At 38.8% G+C, this 19,722-nt stretch overlaps 1 protein-coding gene across 2 annotated transcripts in view; it reads left to right on the forward strand.

Moving 5' to 3' along the window:
• Positions 1–19,722, forward strand: part of CMYA5 (cardiomyopathy associated 5) — a 115,222-nt gene that overhangs the window by 47,801 nt on the left and 47,699 nt on the right. For both annotated transcript variants that reach the window (XR_007134508.1, XM_047778182.1), the window contains exon 2: positions 8,497–19,018. Coding sequence is in view for 1 of the 2 variants with exons in the window: in XM_047778182.1 (XP_047634138.1) it covers positions 8,497–19,018 (10,522 nt within the window). In the remaining variant the exon portion in view is untranslated. The remainder of the gene's footprint in view (positions 1–8,496; positions 19,019–19,722) is intronic.

A 19,722-nucleotide genomic window follows, 5' to 3' on the forward strand; every position in this document is an offset into this window, starting at 1 on the left:
CCTGGAATACAGAGTAGTGGAAATCACTCAAGCTTAACAAAAAAAAAAAGTTTTTAAAAATGAAGGCAGTTTAAGAGATCTCTAGGGCAACATCAAGCACACTAACATTCACATTATAGGGACCTCAGAAGAAGTGAGGGAGAGGGAGTGAGAGAAAGAAAAAGAAAGGAGCAGAGAATATAAGAGCTAAAAACTTCCCTAACCTAGGAAAGGAAATATAGGCATCCAAGTCCAGGAAGCAAAGAGAAGTCTCAAATGAGATCAACTCAAAGAGGAAACCACAAAGACATGTTGTAATTAAAATTGCAAAAATTAAAGAGGGGATATTAAAAGCAGCAAGGGAAAATCAACAAGTATTGTACAAGGGAATTTCCATAAAGCTATGAGATGACTTTTCAGGAGAAACTTGGCAGGCCAGAAGGAGGGGTATGATATGTTTAAAGTGATGAGAGGAAAAGAGGTGCAACTATGAGTACTTTCCTCACAAGCTATCATTCAGATTTGAAGGAGACAGACAAGCAAAAGCCAAGAGAGTTCAGCAACACAAAACCAACTTGCAGGAAATGTTAAAGTGATTTTTCTGATGTACAAAAAGGCCATAATTAGAAATATGACAGTTACAAAAGGAAAAATTTCATTAGTAAAAGCAAATATACAGTAAATGTAGTAGAGCAACCACTTATAAACCTAGTAGGAAGGTTAAGAGACAAAAGTAAAATCATAGTATACACGATATATAGTTAAGGGATACACAAAACAAAAAATGCAAAAAGATATAAAATATGCTGTAAAAAGCATTAAATGTGTATGTAGGGGGAGCAAAATGCTAGATTGTTAAAATATGACTGAACTTGAGGTCAGCAACTTAAAATAATCACACACACAGTAGTATATATACTGCTGTATATAAACCTCATTGTAATTGGATCCCTAGCCTGGAAACCTCCATATGCCATGGCTGTGGCCCTAGAGAGACAAAATTTCAAAAATAAAAATAAAAACAAATAAATAAACATCACTGTAATTACAAACAAAAATCCATCAAAGAAACACACAAAAAAGAAAAATCCAAACACTAAAGTCATAAAATGACAAGGAAAGAGAGCAAAAGAAGAAGGAAAAAAAACCCTGCAAAAACAATCCCCAAACAATTAGCAAAATGGCAATAAGTACATATCTATCAAAATTACTTTAAATGTAAGCAGATTAAATGCTCCAGTTAAATAACACAGCACTCCGAATGGATATAAAAACAAGACCATCTATAAGCTGCCTACAATTGACTCACTGCATGTCAAAAGACATACATAGGTTGAGAATGAGGGGATGGAAAAAGGTATCCCATGTAAATGGAAATGAAAAGAAAGCCAGGATATCACTACTTATATTAGACAAAATAGGCTTTAAAACAGACTGTAACAAGAGACAAGGGCATTACATAATGATCAAAGGGTTACTCCAAGAAGATGTAACAATTGTAAATATATACACACTCAACCTATATACATAAAGAAAATATTAACATAAAGGGAGAAATTGACAACAACACAATAATAGTATGGAATTTTAATACACACTTACATCTTTGGAAAGATCATCCAGACATAAAATCAATAAGCAGGCACTGGCTTTAATATTATATCATGTAGACTTGATATATAGAGAACATCCCATCCTAAAGCAGCAGAATACACATTCTTTTCAAATACACATGGAACATTCTCAAGGATAGATCACATGATAGGCCATGAAACAAGTCTCAGTAAATTTAAGAAGACTGGAATAATATCAAGCATCTTTTCTAATCACAATGCTCTAAGACCAAAAATCAGTTACCAGAAAAACTGCAAATAACACAGACTCATTGAAGTTAAACATTATGCTAACAAAACAACCATACTGAACCCAGTAACCATACTGGGTTACTGAACAAATCCAAGAGGAAATAAAAATTTGCTGGAGAGAATTGAAAACACAATGGTCCAAACTTTATGGGATACAGCAAAAATAGTTCTGAGAGGGAAGTCTTCAGTGATATATGCCTACCTAAGGAAAAGAGAAAAATGTCAAATATACAACCTAACCTTACACCTAAGGAAAAAGAAGAAACAAAAACCACAGTTTATGGACAGAAAGAAATCTTAAAATCTGAGCAGATATAAATGAAACAGAGAACCAAAACAACAATAACAACAACAGAATGATCAAAGAAACTAAGAGCTGGTTCTTTGAAAAAGATAAGCAGAATTGATAAACCTTTAGCCAGACTCAAGAAAAAAAAAAGAGAGGGACCAAATAAATCAGAAATAAAAAAAGAAGTTTTAACCAATACCACAGAAATACAAAGTATCATAAGATAGTACTTTGATTACTTGCCAACAAAATGGACAACTTAGGAGAAATGGACAAATTTCTAGAAATATATAATCTCCTAACACTGAATCAGGAAGGAATAGAAGATACAAATGAGCTGATTAACAGTAATAAAGGAAAGAAAGAAACAAACAAAAAGAAAAAATCTCCCAACAAGCAAAAATGCAGGACCAGGTAGCTTCATAGGTGAATTCTACCAAACACTTAGAGAAGAGTTAACACCCATCCTTTTCAAACTCTTCCAAAGAATTACAGAGGAAGGAACACTTACAAATTTACTCTACAAGGCCAGCATCACCCTGATACCAAAATGAGACAAAGATATCACAAAAAATGAAAATTACTGGCCAATATTACCAAAGCACATAGATGTAAAAATCCTCAATGACATATTAGCAAATTGAATTCAACAATGCATTAAAAAGGATCATATACCATGATCAAGTGGGATTTATGCCAGGGAAAAAAGGATGGCTCAATATCCACAAATCAATTCGAGTTAGGACACTTTCACTACTGTGGCCTGGTCTAAGAACTGAGATCCCACATCAAGCTGCTGCATACTGCTGCCAAAAAAATCAAAAAACAACCCCACAAATCAATCAGTATGATACACTGCATTTAACAAATTGATGAATAAAAATCATATGATCATCTCAAAAGATGCAAAAAAAAAACTTTTGGCAAAGTTCAAAATTCATTTATAATGAAAAAACTGGAGAATTTTAGGAGAGTAGCAAGAGTTCTCATGACAAGGAAAAATGTTTTTTCTTTTCCTTTTATGTTGTATATATATGAGATGATAGATGTTCATTAAACTTACCCTAATCATTTCATGACATACACAAGTCAAACCATTATGCTGTACATCTTAAACTTCTACAGTGCTGTATGTCAATTAAAACTCAGTAAAACTGAAAGAAAATAAATAATAATCTCTGGGTCAAATGAGAAATCTTAATGGAAATTTGAAAATACTTTGAGATTAATAATAATAAAAAACTTTATACCAACTTTTATGTGATACATCAAAATCTGTGGTTAAAGAGAAATGCTTTAAGTTAATATTAAACAAGGAGAAAGGTGGAAATTAATGGCATGTCAGAATCTATCCAAAGAAGGTAGAAGAATACTTGCTAATTAAACTCAAAGTCAAAAAAAGGAGATAATGGAAAGCAGACGTTTATGAGATAGGAAACATCAATAAAGCCAAACTTTATCTGAAAAGATTACCAAATGATAACTTTTGACAATTTTTTATGGCCACACCCATGGCATATGGAAGTTGCCAGGCCAGTGATTGAATCCAAGCTGCAACTTTGACCTATGCTATAGCTATGGCAACATCAGATCCTTAACCCACTGTGTTGGGTCGGGGATTGAACCTGCCCTGCTACAGAGACAACACCTGGATCCTCAACCTGCTGTGCCACAATGGGAACTCCCCTCTGCCAATTTTTATAAAGACAAAAAAGTAAAAATAAAAAGACACAGATAACCAATATCAGAATTGAAAAAAAAATGGACATAATTTTAGAACTTACAAAAACTTAAAACATCCTGAAAGGATACTATGAACAATTTCAATCCAATGATTTTCAAAACTTACATTAAATACATCAATTCTTAGAAAAATACAACATACTACAACTGATACAAAAAGAAATTCCAAGTAATCATGTAACTTTAATATAATTTAAATATAAATATATATACTTTATATAAATATACACTTTAATATAAATTAAATGTCTAAGTAAAATATTATCATAGAAAAGACCACAGGTCCAGAAGACTTCACCAATAAAGTTGACCAAACATGCAAGTGAGAAAAAATATAATCTTCCACAAACTCTTCAAGAGAATAGTGAAGGAGAGAACATTAACCAATTTGTTCTCTGAGGCGGCACAGTCCTGATACAAAAACCTGGCAAGCACAGTGTAAGAAAGGAGATTATAGGCCAGTTTTTCATGAACAAAGGAACAAAATTCCTAAACAAAATCTAACTGTTAATATAAAAAGTGTAATTTATCACAGCCATATTGAAGTCATTCCAGGAGTTCAGGGTTGATTTGGCATCTAGAAATCAGTAATTGTAATTTACCACATTAACAGAATAGTGGATATGGTCAGCTCCATAGTTGTATAAAACTTGTATAATAAAATTTAGCATTCATCCATTGTCAAAAATCTCTCTTAACAAATAGGAGTAGAAAGAAATCAGATAACAGTTATCATCAAAAGGAAGGAGAAGTCTTTGGCACTCAGCTCTAGTACCAGTTGTGGGTCTAACTCAGAAGTGGTGAACCTTCTCCTTGCCGAATTCAGCAAGGAGGAAAGGTGTGAGCTACCCAAGTCATCAAGATGTGTCTCTCCTTACTCTCATAGATATGTAAATCTTTTTGGGAAGCCAGTAGTAATCAGATGGTTGGTTTGTATGGAGTAGAGGAGAATAAATAAGATGATGTTTATCACCAATATCCATTAATTATGGGAAGCAGATATATACGTCTTTGCATAAGTGAGAACACCTGTGTTCCTGAGTAAGAAACTTCTGAACTCTATGGGGACCACTGGTCTTCTGTTAAGGGAAATGGTTTCTTTAGACTGAATGTAATTTGAATACTTGGGCTGTGACTTTACACATGCTAATATAGTCATTCTCTGATTCCTGTTGGCTCTGTTACTCTTCTGTTCCTTTGCTCCTTTCCAATAATACAGACATCCTAAAATATTTAGGGTTTCTCAATGAGCCAAACTGATTTATTCATATGTACATGTTGCATGTTCTGTGGCATTTTCCTGGAATGACCTTCTGATCTTCACACCACCACCATTCCTCATATTTGGTGAACTCATATTTCTTCTTCAAAATCCATTGCAGGTGTCTTTCTTGTGTGAAGTCTTCCTTTCATTACATTGTCATTGTATTTTGCCCTTCTTCTGTGAACAAACTTATCACACTGTAATAAAATGTTTAGTTCTGTCTCCCTGTTAGATTTTGAATTTCTTGAGAAAAGATTCTATGTCTTTATATTTGCATTCCTAGTATTTAAACTCTATAAAAGTGTATTAAATGAAGAAATAAATGAGTGAATGAATAAGTAAATGATTGACCGAACCCACCTCAGTAGGCCTCTCTATCTTTTTATAATCACCATTTGAGTATTCTGCTCAGCACTCATGAACTCATTCTAGCTGGTAATGAAAACTTCTCTGGTTGAGTACATGGAATTTACAATCAATAATTAACTCTAAATTGAATTTATAATTGTTTTTGTAATACTACTACAATCATGGGCATTTAGAATGCTGATTTCTCAGTTGCATATCATAACCTTAATTTTTAATTTCATCCCGCTTCTGTTAGGTTAAACAGAAGGGAGAGGGGGTAGAAGGAATTGAAAGCTCTGAGTAATAAGTTTAATTAGGTATGTAAAAGAGCCTGAAAAAAATACTATTCTGTTCAAACCAAGATAGGATATTATTGCTAATTAAGTTCAGTAGTTTAATACCAAAGCAAATAAGTGAGAGCAGAGTTATCAGGGAAATGGAGAAACCTGTTCTCATTGCTTTCCAGCCTTTTTCACTCACTGCACATATTGAAAATGAAATTGTTTTCCACACACTGGGGTGAATGGATGAGGCTGCTTGTTACTGAAGACCAGTGGCCCAGGGGTTCTGGCTGCCCCAAGCTCCATCTGGCTCTGTGGGAATGCTAGAGAGATCAGAATCTCAGCAGTCCATAATCACTTTGCAGCCGACTCCTGGGGAAACTCTGAGGTTTAAGAAAGCAGAGTTGAATGTACCTGCAAGGATTTATGGTCTTGGCTCTCAGCCTAACCTAACAAACTTAAAAGATTCAGAGTAACCAAGAAAGGCATTACTAGTTAAGGTTCATAGCTCAGATTGTTTAGGCCAATTGGAGTCACCAGAAGGCTTTAAAATTTCCTCCCCTAGTGTAATTAAACCACAGTCTCTATGGGAAGGGATATAGGATGGCATCAGTATTTTTTTTTGAAAATGCCCCTGCAGATGATTCTAAAATATGTCCATAATTAAGAACCACTAATATAAGCAGTGACCAATGATAAATAATTATGGGTAAGGGACCTAATTTCTGATCATGTTTTTAAAAAGTGCCTTAATTTAATTCTTATGCTTAGTGGTTTTTTAGCATAGAGTTTTTTGGTTTTGTTTTTATTGTTATAGAGAAGTATATACACCAGTCATTAATTTTGTATTTATCTCAATCTTGAACTTAATGGCAAATATGACTGCTGAATTGGTCAGGAATGATAACACTGGAGGTTTTTATACTAGGCCTTGAAGAGTTGATAACATTTAAATATGTAGGTAGGATAGATTAAGGTGGAAGCTAAGAACTGTAAGTGGAGGAACGCCATGAGCATAAGAGAGGAGAAAGTATAAGAACATTCCGGAGAAGATTGCTGCAGAGTCTGGGACAGGAGCCCAGTGGCGATTGAAAGACATGGCCAAAGCCAGCCATCTCTTGAGGGCATATGAGGGCAGCTCAAGGACGCCACCTTCCACACCTCTGTTAGCAGTTGAAAATGCTAACCCAGACTCCTTTGATCTCTAATCCAAAGACTCTGTGATTGCATATAATGTTTATTGAGTGCTATCTATATCCCAGGCACATTTTCTAAGCATTTCATGTATATTAACTAATTGAATCCTTACAGCAACCCTGTGAGGTAGGTTCTCTTATGAACCCTGGTTTACAGAGGAGAAAAGTACAGTATAGCAGACTGTTTTGTTTTTGTTTTGGTATATTTTGGTATATTTTTAATGGACAGCAAACTATCTAGTTAAGACAGAAATGTACCATATAAGGGCAGGGTTGAAGTAGGTATTGGAAATAGAGTCAGCTAGGGATCAGAGAGTTAAGTATTTGGAACTTATTTTTCTACATGTATGAGGAATTTATGGACATTTTTGAACAGGGAGTGGCATGATGAATATTCTTAGTAAAGCTGGTCTGGAAAGAGGCAGGATGGATTGAGGATGGCAGAGAGTAGGAGGGAAACATGATACCAGCTGAGCAATTAAAAAGCTAATGAAATAATCTAGGGGTGATGTGATAAAAAGCTGGGTCAAGGTAGTGATAGAAGTAACAGAGAAGGCACAGATGTAAGTGCCATTATGTCCTGGTGACTAGGCGGTGAGCCACAGGAGATCTGGGGGCAATCCTGATAGGGGAAGGCGGTGAATTTAGCTTTTCTTTTCTTTCTTTCTTTTTTTTTTTTACTTTTCAAGATATTGATTCATTCCAGTTTGGGATGTTTTACTGTGTTTAGTATCCTGACTTCAATTTTTATTTTATTTTATTTTTTTAAATGATTTTATTTTTTTCATTATAGCTGGTTTACAGTGTTCTGTCAATTTACTACCGTACAGCAAGGTGACCCACTCATACATACATGCATATATTCTTTTTTCTCACATTATCATGTTCCATAATAAGTGACTAGATATAGTTCCCAGGGCTGTACAGCAGGATCTCATTGTTTATCCATTCCAAGGGCAATAGTTTGCATCTATTAACCCCAAATTCCCAGTTCATCCCCTTCTCTTTCCCTCCCCCTTGGCAACCACAAGTCTGTTCTCCAAGTCCATGGTTTTCTTTTCTGTGGAAAGGTTCATTTGTGCCGTATGTTAGATTCCAGATATAAGTGATATCATATGGTATTTGTCTTTTTCTTTCTTACTTCACTCAGGATGAGAGTCTCTAGTGCATCCATGTTGCTGCAAATGGCTTTTTTCTTTTTTATGGCTTATTAGTATTCCATTGTGTATATATACCACATTTTTTTAATCCATTTATCTGTTGATGGACATTTAGGTTGTTTCCATGTCTTGGCTATTGAGAATAGTGCTGCAGTGAACATGCGGGTGCATGTATCTTTCAAGGCCAACTTCAATTTTTAAACTTTATGTTGCATACTTCCTTATTTTCAATATAGATGGCACTATTTATCTGTTATTTATTTTCACATTAATCCTTTACCCAGAAAAACAGGATATTAACTTATTATTATAATATGCAATTAACATAATATCTTAATATGTATAATTATTAATATCATTATTTACTACAGGTTATCAGACCAGGATGAAGAGGGCAAGACCAAGAAGACGTGTATCATATCTGACCCCTCCTTTTCCATGGTAACAGTTCAACGGGAAGATAGTGGAATAACCTGGGAGACCAATTCAAGCAGGTCTTCCACCCCTTGGGCCTCCGAAGAAAGTCAGACTTCTGGTGTGTGTAGTCTGGAAGGGTCAACTCTGAATTCTCCTCCAGGGAATGTTTCCTTTATTGTGGATGAAGTTAAAAAAGTTCGGAAAAGAAAGCCTAAGTCAAAACATGGATCACCATTATTACGTCGGAAAGGCAACAAAAAAAGAAATTCTTTTGAATCCCAAGATGTTCCAGCAAACAGAAAAAGTAACCCCTCAATTTCAGAAAGCCAGGTACTGAACACCCAGAAAGAGAAGTCATCTACTGGCATTTATGATAAGACAGAAAAAAAGAAATCCACTTCAAGTACACCTCCTATTACTGGGGCAATATACAAAGAACACAAGCCGTTGGTGTTAAGACCAGTCTACATAGGAACAGTGCAATATAAAATCAAGATGTTTAATTCAGTTAAAGAAGAATTAATTCCTCTACAATTTTATGGAACATTGCCAAAGGGTTATGTAATTAAAGAAATACATTATAGGAGGGGGAAAGATGCATCCATTAGTCTAGAGCCAGATTTAGGCAATCGTGATTCTACTGCAGTTTCCAAAACAGGCAAATTAGTAGCCCAAAGCATAGAAGAAGATAAAGTAAAAGAGCTTGCTTCACCCTGGAGAGGTGCACTCTCCAAAGGGTCAAAGTCCCCGACCTCCCTATTCAGTCATGAAGATCGAGAGAAAATGTACATTGATTCTCCTCTCAGGGCTGCATCTGCCACCAAGCCCATGCCTTCCTCTTATACAAATGACGACATAGCAGAACAAGAACCACAGGTCAGCACTCCAAAGTCAGTGCCACAGCCACCTGCTGATGAAGCAAAATCCCGTGAAATGGAGCCTGCCTCTCTTACTGTGGATGTATCTGCAGCTGCGTTCCTGGAACCAGCAAAGGAAAAACTGGAGGCCGATTTACAAGAAACTATAACTGAAGATCATGACTCTTCAGTCTCACCACCTTCAGTGGATGAGATAAAGAAGGAAGACGTGTCTTCTGCTGACCATTCCATTTCACTGGAGGCAGAGAAGGGCTCTCTGGAAACAGGTTCACCAGCCCCTGCAGCCTCTATCCAGGAAGATTTTGGCCCAGAGAGAGAAGAGTTGGATCTGACTGCACTAGAACAGGCAGAGCCAGTCTCTGAACAACTCACCCCTCCTCCTCTTAGTGTCAAAGGAGACAAGGAAGAAAATGTGCCCGAGCTATCCATTTCTCTTTCTGAGCCTTTAGTGTTAGAGGAGCCAGAGAAAGAAGAAATAGAAACATCTCTACGAGTAGCTGCTACCCCTGAACCTGAAGATTCCAATTTAGTAGAAGAAGAGATCATAGAACTTGATTACCCAGAAAGCCCATCCGTTTCTGAGGAGCCCTTCCCACCTCGTTTGGCCCCTGAAGTGGAGCAGAAAGAAGAGGAGACCATTCTACCATTGCTGACAACACCAACATCTGAACATGTTTTGTCTGAGGAAGAAAGAGAAGAAAATGAGTCTGTTTCGACTGATTCTGCTTTTGTATCAGAGTATTCTGTCCCACAGGATCTTAGCTATGAACTAGAGAAGCAGGACATTGAGCCAGTTTCTCTATCTCATGTAAAAGCTGTATCTGAACATGCAGTTTTGTCCGAAGAGGAGAATGATGAATTTGAGCCTTATTCCCCAGCTTCAGTCTCTACCTCTGAACACTCTCTCTCACCATCCAAAATGGAGCAGACTCCTGAGTGCCAGTCCCCACTGTCTTCCACAGTTACATTGGAACACGTAGTCCTGTCCGGAGAAGAGGCCTCAGAAAGTGGGCGCTACACACCAGATTCCACATCTGCTTCTGAATATTCACTTCCATCACAGGCAACGAAAGAGTCACTGAAGGAAACAACTAACCATAAGTCCCCATTAAAATCAAAAGGTGTTCCTGAGCCCATGATCTCGTCAGAAGAAGGGAAGGATGACACTGGGCTATATTCCCCTGAGGTGGCCTCTGTCCCTGAAGGCTCTCTCCCACCAGACACAACTGAGGGGACTTCTGAATGGCTGGCCCCACCACTTTCAGCTGCTACATCTGAACACATGGTCCTATCAGAGAATGAGAACCTAGGAAATGAGCCTTTCACTCCAGATTCAACACTGACCTCCCAATATGCAGTTCTACCAAACGTAACACAGGAATCCCCAAAGACAGTAATTGATGATGTCTCCCTGTTGAAATCAAAAGAAGTTTCTGAGCACAAGATTCTATCAGAAGAAGAGAAGGAAGACACTGGGCTGTATTCCCCTGAGGTGGCCTCTGTCCCTGAACACGCTCTCCCACCAGACACAACTGAGGGGACTTCTGAATGGCTGGCCCCACCACTTTCAGCTGCTACATCTGAACACATGGTCCTATCAGAGAATGAGAACCTAGGAAATGAGCCTTTCACTCCAGATTCAACACTGACCTCCCAATATGCAGTTCTACCAAACGTAACACAGGAATCCCCAAAGACAGTAATTGATGATGTCTCCCTGTTAAAATCAAAAGAAGTTTCTGAGCACAAGATTCTATCAGAAGAAGAGAAGGAAGACACTGGGCTGTATTCCCCTGAGGTGGCCTCTGTACCTGAACACCCTCTTCCACCCGACACAATTAAGGGGATTTCTGAATGCCAGGTCCCACCACTTTCAACCATTCCATCTGAACACGTGGCCCTATCAGAAGAAGAGACAGTGGAAGTGGATCGGTACACACCCTCTTCTATCTCTACTTCTGAATTTTCAGTGCCACCATTTGCAACACCAGAACCACAGGAGGAACCAATTATCCATATATCCCATCAGAATCTAAAAGGGACCTCCTCACCTGTGAACTTCTCAGAAGAAGAGCAAGAAGACATTGGACCTTTTTCTCCAGACTCTGCATTTGTGTCAGAATTCTCATTTCCATCCTATGCAGCCCAGGAAGCAGAGAAAAGAGAATTTGAGTGTGATTCTCCAATATGTTTAACATCACCGTCTGAACACACTCTTTTGTCAGATGAAGACACTGAGGAAGCTGAACTTTTTTCTCCAGACTCAGCATCACAAGCTTCCATCCCACCATATAGGATTCCAGAAACAAACAAAAAGGAAATTGAGCCTGGTTCACTGTTAACTGCGATGGCTGCACAAGGATATTCCAGCTTCGCAGAAGCACATGAGGAAGAAATTGCATCAACAAGTACGACACCTGTCCCTGAGCATCTAAGTTCATCACAGCAGCAAAGAGCTGAACCTCCTCCTTCCACATCCACACCTGAAGACTTGAGTCAGCTACCTTCAACAGATGAAGCAGAGAAGGCAGAAATTAAGTCAGATGTTCAAATAACCTCAACATCTGTATCTGAATATCTCATTTTGGCACAGAAGAAGAGAACGCGAACATATTTAGAACCTGAGTCTGAAGACTTGAATCCACCATGTTTAACCAGTGATTCAGAAAAGGGAGAGATTCAGCCTAGTTCATCCCTAGCTGCAACACCTGTACAATCATCCATTGTAAAGGAAGAAACCAAACCTGTTTTGCCTACATCTCAGTGTTTAGTTTCACCTGACGCAGTCCATGCAGTTAAGAAAGAACAAGAACCCAAAGCATCACTCACTCCAGAATCTGCAGATGAACAGATGGCTTTGTTAAAAGTTAAAAATGGGGAAGAAATTGTGCCCGATTCTCAAGAAGCTATAGCACATGTATTACGGGATCAAGAAATGGTGCCTCAGCCTCCAAATGTTCCAGAGTCTGGGATGAAATATTCAGTTCTGCCTGACTTGGTAGATGAGCCAAAGAAGGATGTCAAACCCGATTTAGCTCCAACTGTGACATCTGAACTAGAACAGAGAATGTTGTCAGAGAATGAGCCTGAAGTAATAAAACCATATTCACTTCTAAAGGAAACATCTTTCTCTGGACCTGAGATTTTATCTGTAGTGAAAACAGAAGTGAAACACGTTTCTAAAATAACTGGTACACCTGGACTGCTGCAGTCAGCTTCACCAGGAGTGGAAAAGGAAGTTGAGCATGAACCACCTGTACCAGAATCTTCAGCTTTGTCAGAAGAAATAAGGCAAGAAATTGAACCTAGTCCTTCAGTAACCACATCTGTAACAAAGCATGATTCAAGTTTACCTGAATTAGCAAAAGAAGAAATCCCAACAGATTTGTCTCTTACGACCCCTGTGGAACATTCAGTCTTAACAAAAGTAGGAAAGAGTGAATTAGGAAGTGGTTTGCCACCACTGGTATCATCTACAGATGATCATTCACTTCTTAAAGAAGAAGAAAATGTAGCAATTAAAGCTAGTTCTCCCCCTGAAACTGCCATATCCCAGCATCCAACTTGGTCAGAAAGAGAGAAAGAAATTAAATTTGATGTACCTCCAAGCATATCATCAATATCAGAGCATTCTGTTTTGTCAAAGATAGAAACTGAAGTTACACCTGAGTTGCCAATAACCAAAGCATTGCCTTCTCAGCAATCAGATGTGTCAAAGGAAGCAATGGTGGAAAACAAACAAGATCTTTCTTTGTCTCCCGTCCTTGACTCTGAACATTTGGATCTATCACAGATGAAAATGTCCATGTCTGCTGCAGAGGTATCAGGACCTGAACATGTGCTTTTGCTCAACCGAGGTGGTGAGATAAAGAAAACAGAAACTGAACTTCCTTCCTTACAGAATGTGTCACCTGTGCCCAAACACATCATTCCAAAAGGCAAGAATGAGGAAATGGCAGGTTCTTCTCCTGAGTTCGAACGTTTAGCATCAGAAGATTTACCTCCAGCATTACCAACCCTCAGAGACTATAAGAACAAACAGGTGATGGAGACATCTTCTGTAGGTCAGGGAGAGTTCCTATCAGAAAAACAAGGTCTTGCTCCAGCAGAGCTCTTTTTGGAACCTGAGAAAAAAGACAAGCCACATCGAATATCAGAATTACCAAATGCTGGCTCAGAGTTCACTAGTGGTTTAGGTAGGCAAAGTGGATCTATAGATACAGAACAAATAAAAGCTCCTGTAACTGAAACAGGGGATTCTGTCTTAGAAAAGGGCCCAGCTGAGCTTAGGAGCAGAGAAGGAAAAGAAGAAAACAGGGAACCTCATGTGTCAACTCCTGTGCCTGAAATTTCGGAGATTTCATCATGCCTTAGGGAGGAACCTCAGATTCAAGAAATTAAATCTTTCTCTCCTAGCTTAGGGTCAAAGGAAGCATTGACCTCTCTGCTTGAAGGAGACAGCCCAGAAGAACTTCAGCCACACATGTTGTCTTTAAAAGGATTATCAGAGGAGTTGACCCATTCAGCTGACTTTAAAAAGGGGGAAAAACAAGAAATCAGCTCATTACTGTCGACAGGAAATTTGAAGGCACAAGTGACAGGAGATACTATAATTAGACTAAAGGAAGAAACTGACCAACCAAATTCATTTCATGCACCCCAGAGTATAACAGAGCCATCAAAGATTGCTTCTTCTGACCTCCTTATGGAACAAGAGAAGCCCGAAGAAGGACTTCATTCAGATCAAACTGTTAAATTACCTGACGTAAGCAGGTCTTTTGCAGATAAAGAAGATCTGGGTACTAAACCATTTTTGGTTATGAAAGAAAATCTGCCTTTGGAGGAATCAAGATCATTTACAACAACTGAACCTACATATGTTAAAGAAACACACTTGAAAGAGGCCCTTATTTCTCCAAAGGATGAAAACTGGATGCTGAAAAAGCCAGAAGATGTGGCAGGTTATCATGAAGAAAGAGTGCCGGAATCTGTGCAGCTGGGTTCCTTTGGTACCAGTGATCTCATGACAGGAGAGCTCAAGCCTACTCTGTCAGAGAAGGACCATACAATGGAAATCGGAAAGCAAGTTCTGCCACATTCTGCAGAAGAATCTCACTTACCATTACAAGAACAGGTGCCTACTCTCGACACCTCCAGAGGTCATGCAGAGACCTTGTCAACTAAGACTTATTCTTCTGAAGAAATAAATCTGGCCCCCAAGCCACAATCTTTAGTTCCAGCTAGAAAAGTGGAGAGAAATGATGCAGAGGGGAAGCAGACCCTTCCTCTCATGGGGGATGAGAATTTGGTATTGCAGAAAGCAAACAGAGAATATTCCAGGCCTTGCATAGAAGACAGCCAAGAAGAAATCAAAACACCATCTGAAATAATCCTCCGGGAACCAGTGTCTGGCCCATCAGTGGACCAGGTCAAATCAGAAACTCTTCCTTCTGTTGTGAAAGCAGCCCATTTTCTGGCAGAAGAGGTAGAACCTGCATTGGGCAATGAAAAAGAAGCACAGCAGCCTGTGTGTCCTTCACGTGGAGAGAAGCCATTAGAAGAATCAAAAGTGATTCTGTCAAAGGTTGTAGATGATGCTAATGAGAGAGGGAAACCAGCATCTGAAGTGAAAATACCCACACAAACAAAACCCCTCCCCTCAACCCAAGAAAATGAAGAACCTCAGCTCCCAGAGTCACCTGAGGTAGTACAGAAGCCGCCTGAGGTGCAGAAGGCAGTGGAGCCAGGCCTTTCTGAGGAAAAGGGAAAGAAAGGGATTTCATCTTTCACATCATGGATGTCCAGTTTGTTTTTTCGATCAAGCACTCCAGATAATAAAGTGGCCAAAAAAGAAGCTTTAGAAGCCAAGCCAAGCCCATCTGTAGAGAAAGCAGAGACTGTGATAGAGTCTAGAGGTCCAGCTCCAGCTGACATTCAGGCAACTGAGAAGCCAGCTGATCACATAATACCAGAGCCCAAACCTAAAATTGCTGACAAACCCAGAGATACTTTAGTTAAATCTGGTGAGGGTCAAGACTTTAAAGAAAAACCCACATCTTTATCAAATGCAGATGTTTTGCAACAGCCAAAATCCAACTTGGAGGGATCTAGTGAAGGTTATGGGAAGAAAGAAGTCCTAGACTATACAGAGGAGACAGACCTAAACTCAATACTTACTTCTGCTGATGGTGAGGGACATCTTAGAATTCAATCTTATTCTCCCAAAGGTGAGAAATCCATTGTGGAAGAAGCCAAAAATGTTGTTCCTCTTCATGTCACTGACAGTAAAAGACTCCAGAAGCCAGAAATCGCCCCTCCGTCTAAATGGAATATTTCTATTCTTAAGGAAGAGCCAAGAAGTGATCAAAAAGAAAAATCACTCTTTTCATTTGATGCAGTAGATAAAGTGCCACAAAAGCCAAAATCACCGTCATCTAGCTTTGCAATTAAAGACACCACAGAGGAATCAGAGAAGCTGGAGTCAATAATTTTGCCAATAGAAGAATCTAAAGGCAACTTAATTCATCTTGATGAAGATAGACTAGAGAAAGAAATGCCAAAACGTACCTCCTTGAAAATTTCTGAAGAGGAAATAAAATTCAGATCTGTTAGCCCAACAGAGGAGGAAGATAACTTGAGAACGAGATCATTTTCTTCAGCAGAAAAGCAAGTTCTGGCAGAAAAACAAAAACCTGTGGCCCCATTACAGCTTAGAGGTGATAATGAAATAGGGAAGGCACAAATTACACATGGATTGAGCCCTGTTACATTGAAAGAAGCAAAACCTGCTGCTGTGTGGCAGCAGGTCTGTCACAATGAAGACCACAAAGAAAGATACAAAATTATTGAAGAGGAGAAAGAAGAAAAAGAAAAATTTTCAGAAGGAAAGCAGCAGCAAGAAATTCAGCCTTGTTCTGAGAATATAGCCAGGCATATGCCTGTAGAGTTAGAGATCTCTTTCAGTCACTCTTTGGGTGAAACCCAACCATTTTCACTAGAAAAAACTACAGCAATTACTGAAAAATCAGAAACCCTGATCTCAGAGGCTTACCCAGAAATCAGGGAAACAAAGGCAGTAAGTGTCCAACCACATCCATTAGAAGAACATAAAGTTGTGGAGAAAAGCGAGACTTTGGTTCCATTGGATCTTCCTTATCGTGATGAAATAGATGACCGCTCTTCACCTAAGGAAGGAAATCTGGTATTGGAAAAGTCAAACGAGGATGTGGTGAGTCACAGTGAAGAAAAGGGACAGGTCACAGTGTCGGGGCCACCAAAATATGCTCCAGTAGATATCCCAAAAGAAAGTATGAGAGAAGGATCTCCATCTAAAGAATCTGAAAGGATTTTAGATCATCCTTTTGGTGAAACGAAGAACTTAGAAACACCATATTTGTTGTCGTCTGTGAAACCACAAACACGTGTTTCAGAAGGGTCTCCGGAAATTAGTAAAATGAAGAAACAAGAAATATCATGGTCAGAATTGACTCCAGATAGGCATGAAGACCATACTGTTCAAACATCTAGAGATGTAACATCTGAAATGTCTGAACAATCTGTTCTCATTTCAAAGCACCACTTGGAAGCTGTGGAAGATGCCCATGTAAATGAACCACACTCTTTAGCAAGCAGCAACTATGCTCAATTTATAATTAATGCATCAACAGTCCATGCTGATGAGGTGGTTTCCAAGGAGCCTGAAGGCACATATGTAAAAGATGGAGAATTTACGACTAGTAAGCCAGCTGGACTTTCAGAAGATCAGAAGAGTGCCTTTAGTATCATTTCTGAAGGTTGTGAGATATTGAATATTCATGCTCCTGCATTCATTTCTTCTGTTGATCAGGAAGAAAGTGAACAAATGCAAGATAAGTTAGAATATTTGGAAGAGAAGCCCTTATTTAAACCTCTATCCCTCTATGACAAGAGTGAAGCACTTGCTTGCCATAAAACATTACAGGATAAGTTAGAAGATGCTGATAAAAAAGTTACACCATTGAAAGAAAGCAAACAAGAGGAAACTCATAGAACTGAAAAGGAGCTATCCCCAGATTCAGAAACTGGTGATTTAGCCTTTAATCCACCCGCAATTCCCAGTGAAGAGGATTATTTTGAAAAATATACATTGATTGATTATAACATCTCCCCAGACCCGGAAAAACAGAGAGCTCCATGGAAATTAAATGTTGAAGCAGAACTATCAAAAGAAGCTCCAGAAGAAACTGTCTCTTTCCCAGAACGTTCAGAGGAAAGTGCCCTAGAACATGAGTATGACCTGGTGAAATTAGATGAAAGGTTTTATGGACCAGAAAAGGACTATAACAAATTACCTGACCCAGAAACCCAAAAGGTTTTGGTTATCCAAAAATCAGCTGACAGAGATGCTCCAAAGAGCACAAATAGAGATGTGGACTCAAAGTCACCTGGGATGCCTTTATTTGATGCAGAGGAAGGAGTTTTGTCACGAACCCAGATATTTCCTACCACTGCTAAAGCCATTAATCCTGAACTTCTGGAGGAACCACCTGCACTTGCATTTTTATACAAAGATCTGTATGAAGAAGCAGTTGGAGAGAAAAAGAGGGAAGGAGAGACAGCTTCTGAAGGTGACAGTGTGAATTCTGAAGCATCATTTCCTAGCAGAAATTCTGACACCGATGATGGAACGGGAATATATTTTGAGAAATACATACTCAAAGATGACATTCTCCATGACACATCTGTAACTGAAAAGGACCAAGGCCAAGGTCTAGACGAAAAACCAGTTGGTAAGGATGATTCATATGAACCAATAACTGCAGAAGGGGAAATTTGGGGGAGGTTTGGAACTGTTTCGGAGGAGGAGAGTCTGGAAGAGAAACAGAAAGCTGCTTACAGGGAAGGAGAATCACTAGGCCATGTGGAGACCCTTGACACTGTAGCTATGCAGAGGAAAGCTCCCATCACTGAGGAGGTCAGAGTGGTTACCCAGAGGATAAGCTATGCGGTTCCATTTGAAGACACCCATCATGTCTTGGAGAGAGTCGATGAAACGAGCAGTCAGGCTATTGAGGCAGCAAATGCAAATCCAGAGGTCAGTCTGAATGTCCCAGTTCAAGTGTCCTTCCCAGAAGAAGAATTTTCACCTGGTGCCACTTGTGTTCAAGAAACACTGCAAGAGGAACCACCAATAATGGTCTCCCCTGAGCCAAGTGCGGACAGGCTCCGTGGTAGCCCTGTTCAGGACGAGTATGAATTTGCTGAATCCCTGAATTATGAAGTAGTTACTCAAGACACGTTATCAGAAGAACTGTATTCAGAATCCACCCCCGAGGATGTGTTATCTCAAGGAAAGGAATCCTTTGAGCATGTCAGTGAAAATGAATTTGTGAGTGAGGTGGAACAAAGCATGTCTGCTGAACAGAAAGACTTGGGCAGAGAGATGACACAACAAACCCAGTTATCATTAGAGGTGGTTGCAGAGAAGGAACCTAAAAGGTCCCAGATTGACACATACTGCTACACTTGCAAATGCCCAATTTCTGCTGTGGACAAGATGTTTGGCACCCACAAAGACCATGAGGTTTCAACACTTGATACGGCCATAAGTGCTGTAAAGGTAAATAGATTTTATAGCATATAAGTGCGTCGTAATATAGAGATGTTTCATTTTCTTATTTTCTCAATTTAAAAATGACCAATATTTAATACATTTATCTTTAAGCATAATATCCTGGGGAAAAAAGCTAAGACTGTTTCCCTAGTTATTTGTTAAGATCACTTTAACAAACATTTATTGGGTGCACACTATGTGCCAGGTATTTTTAGATTCTGGGGATACCAGGATTGATAGCACAGGGGGTACTGCCTTGACATATCTTATGGCAGTAGCCCTTAACATTATCCAAAAAAGGGAAATAATTTAAAATTTAAAAATATATGTTTGAGCATAAAACACTATTTTCTGCTATCTACAATATCATCCTTTAAAAATACACATTTACATTACATTGAGTAATTTTATTGCAAATTTGATAAAATACTCAAGATGGTCATATATTGTAAATTTTGGTTTTCTCTGCATTTCTTCTTTATAAAATTGATGTTCGAGATGAAAAACTTTTCATTCCTTCTGGTTATGTCTCTAGGCTCCCAATGCTAGAAAGTTTGTCACAACACATGTCCTTAGGAATGTGACTAAATATTCCACTTCCTCAGAGATACTATTGGAAATTAGGCATTTAGTCTTGAAGATTCTCATCTACCTTTCGCTAGCCCTCTAACAGGAATCTTCACTCTTATTTCACCAGTCTGTTCTCCATA

The sequence above is a fragment of the Phacochoerus africanus genome, chromosome 4, assembly GCF_016906955.1.
Source record: "Phacochoerus africanus isolate WHEZ1 chromosome 4, ROS_Pafr_v1, whole genome shotgun sequence".
In the NCBI taxonomy this organism is placed as follows: Eukaryota; Metazoa; Chordata; class Mammalia; order Artiodactyla; family Suidae; genus Phacochoerus; species Phacochoerus africanus.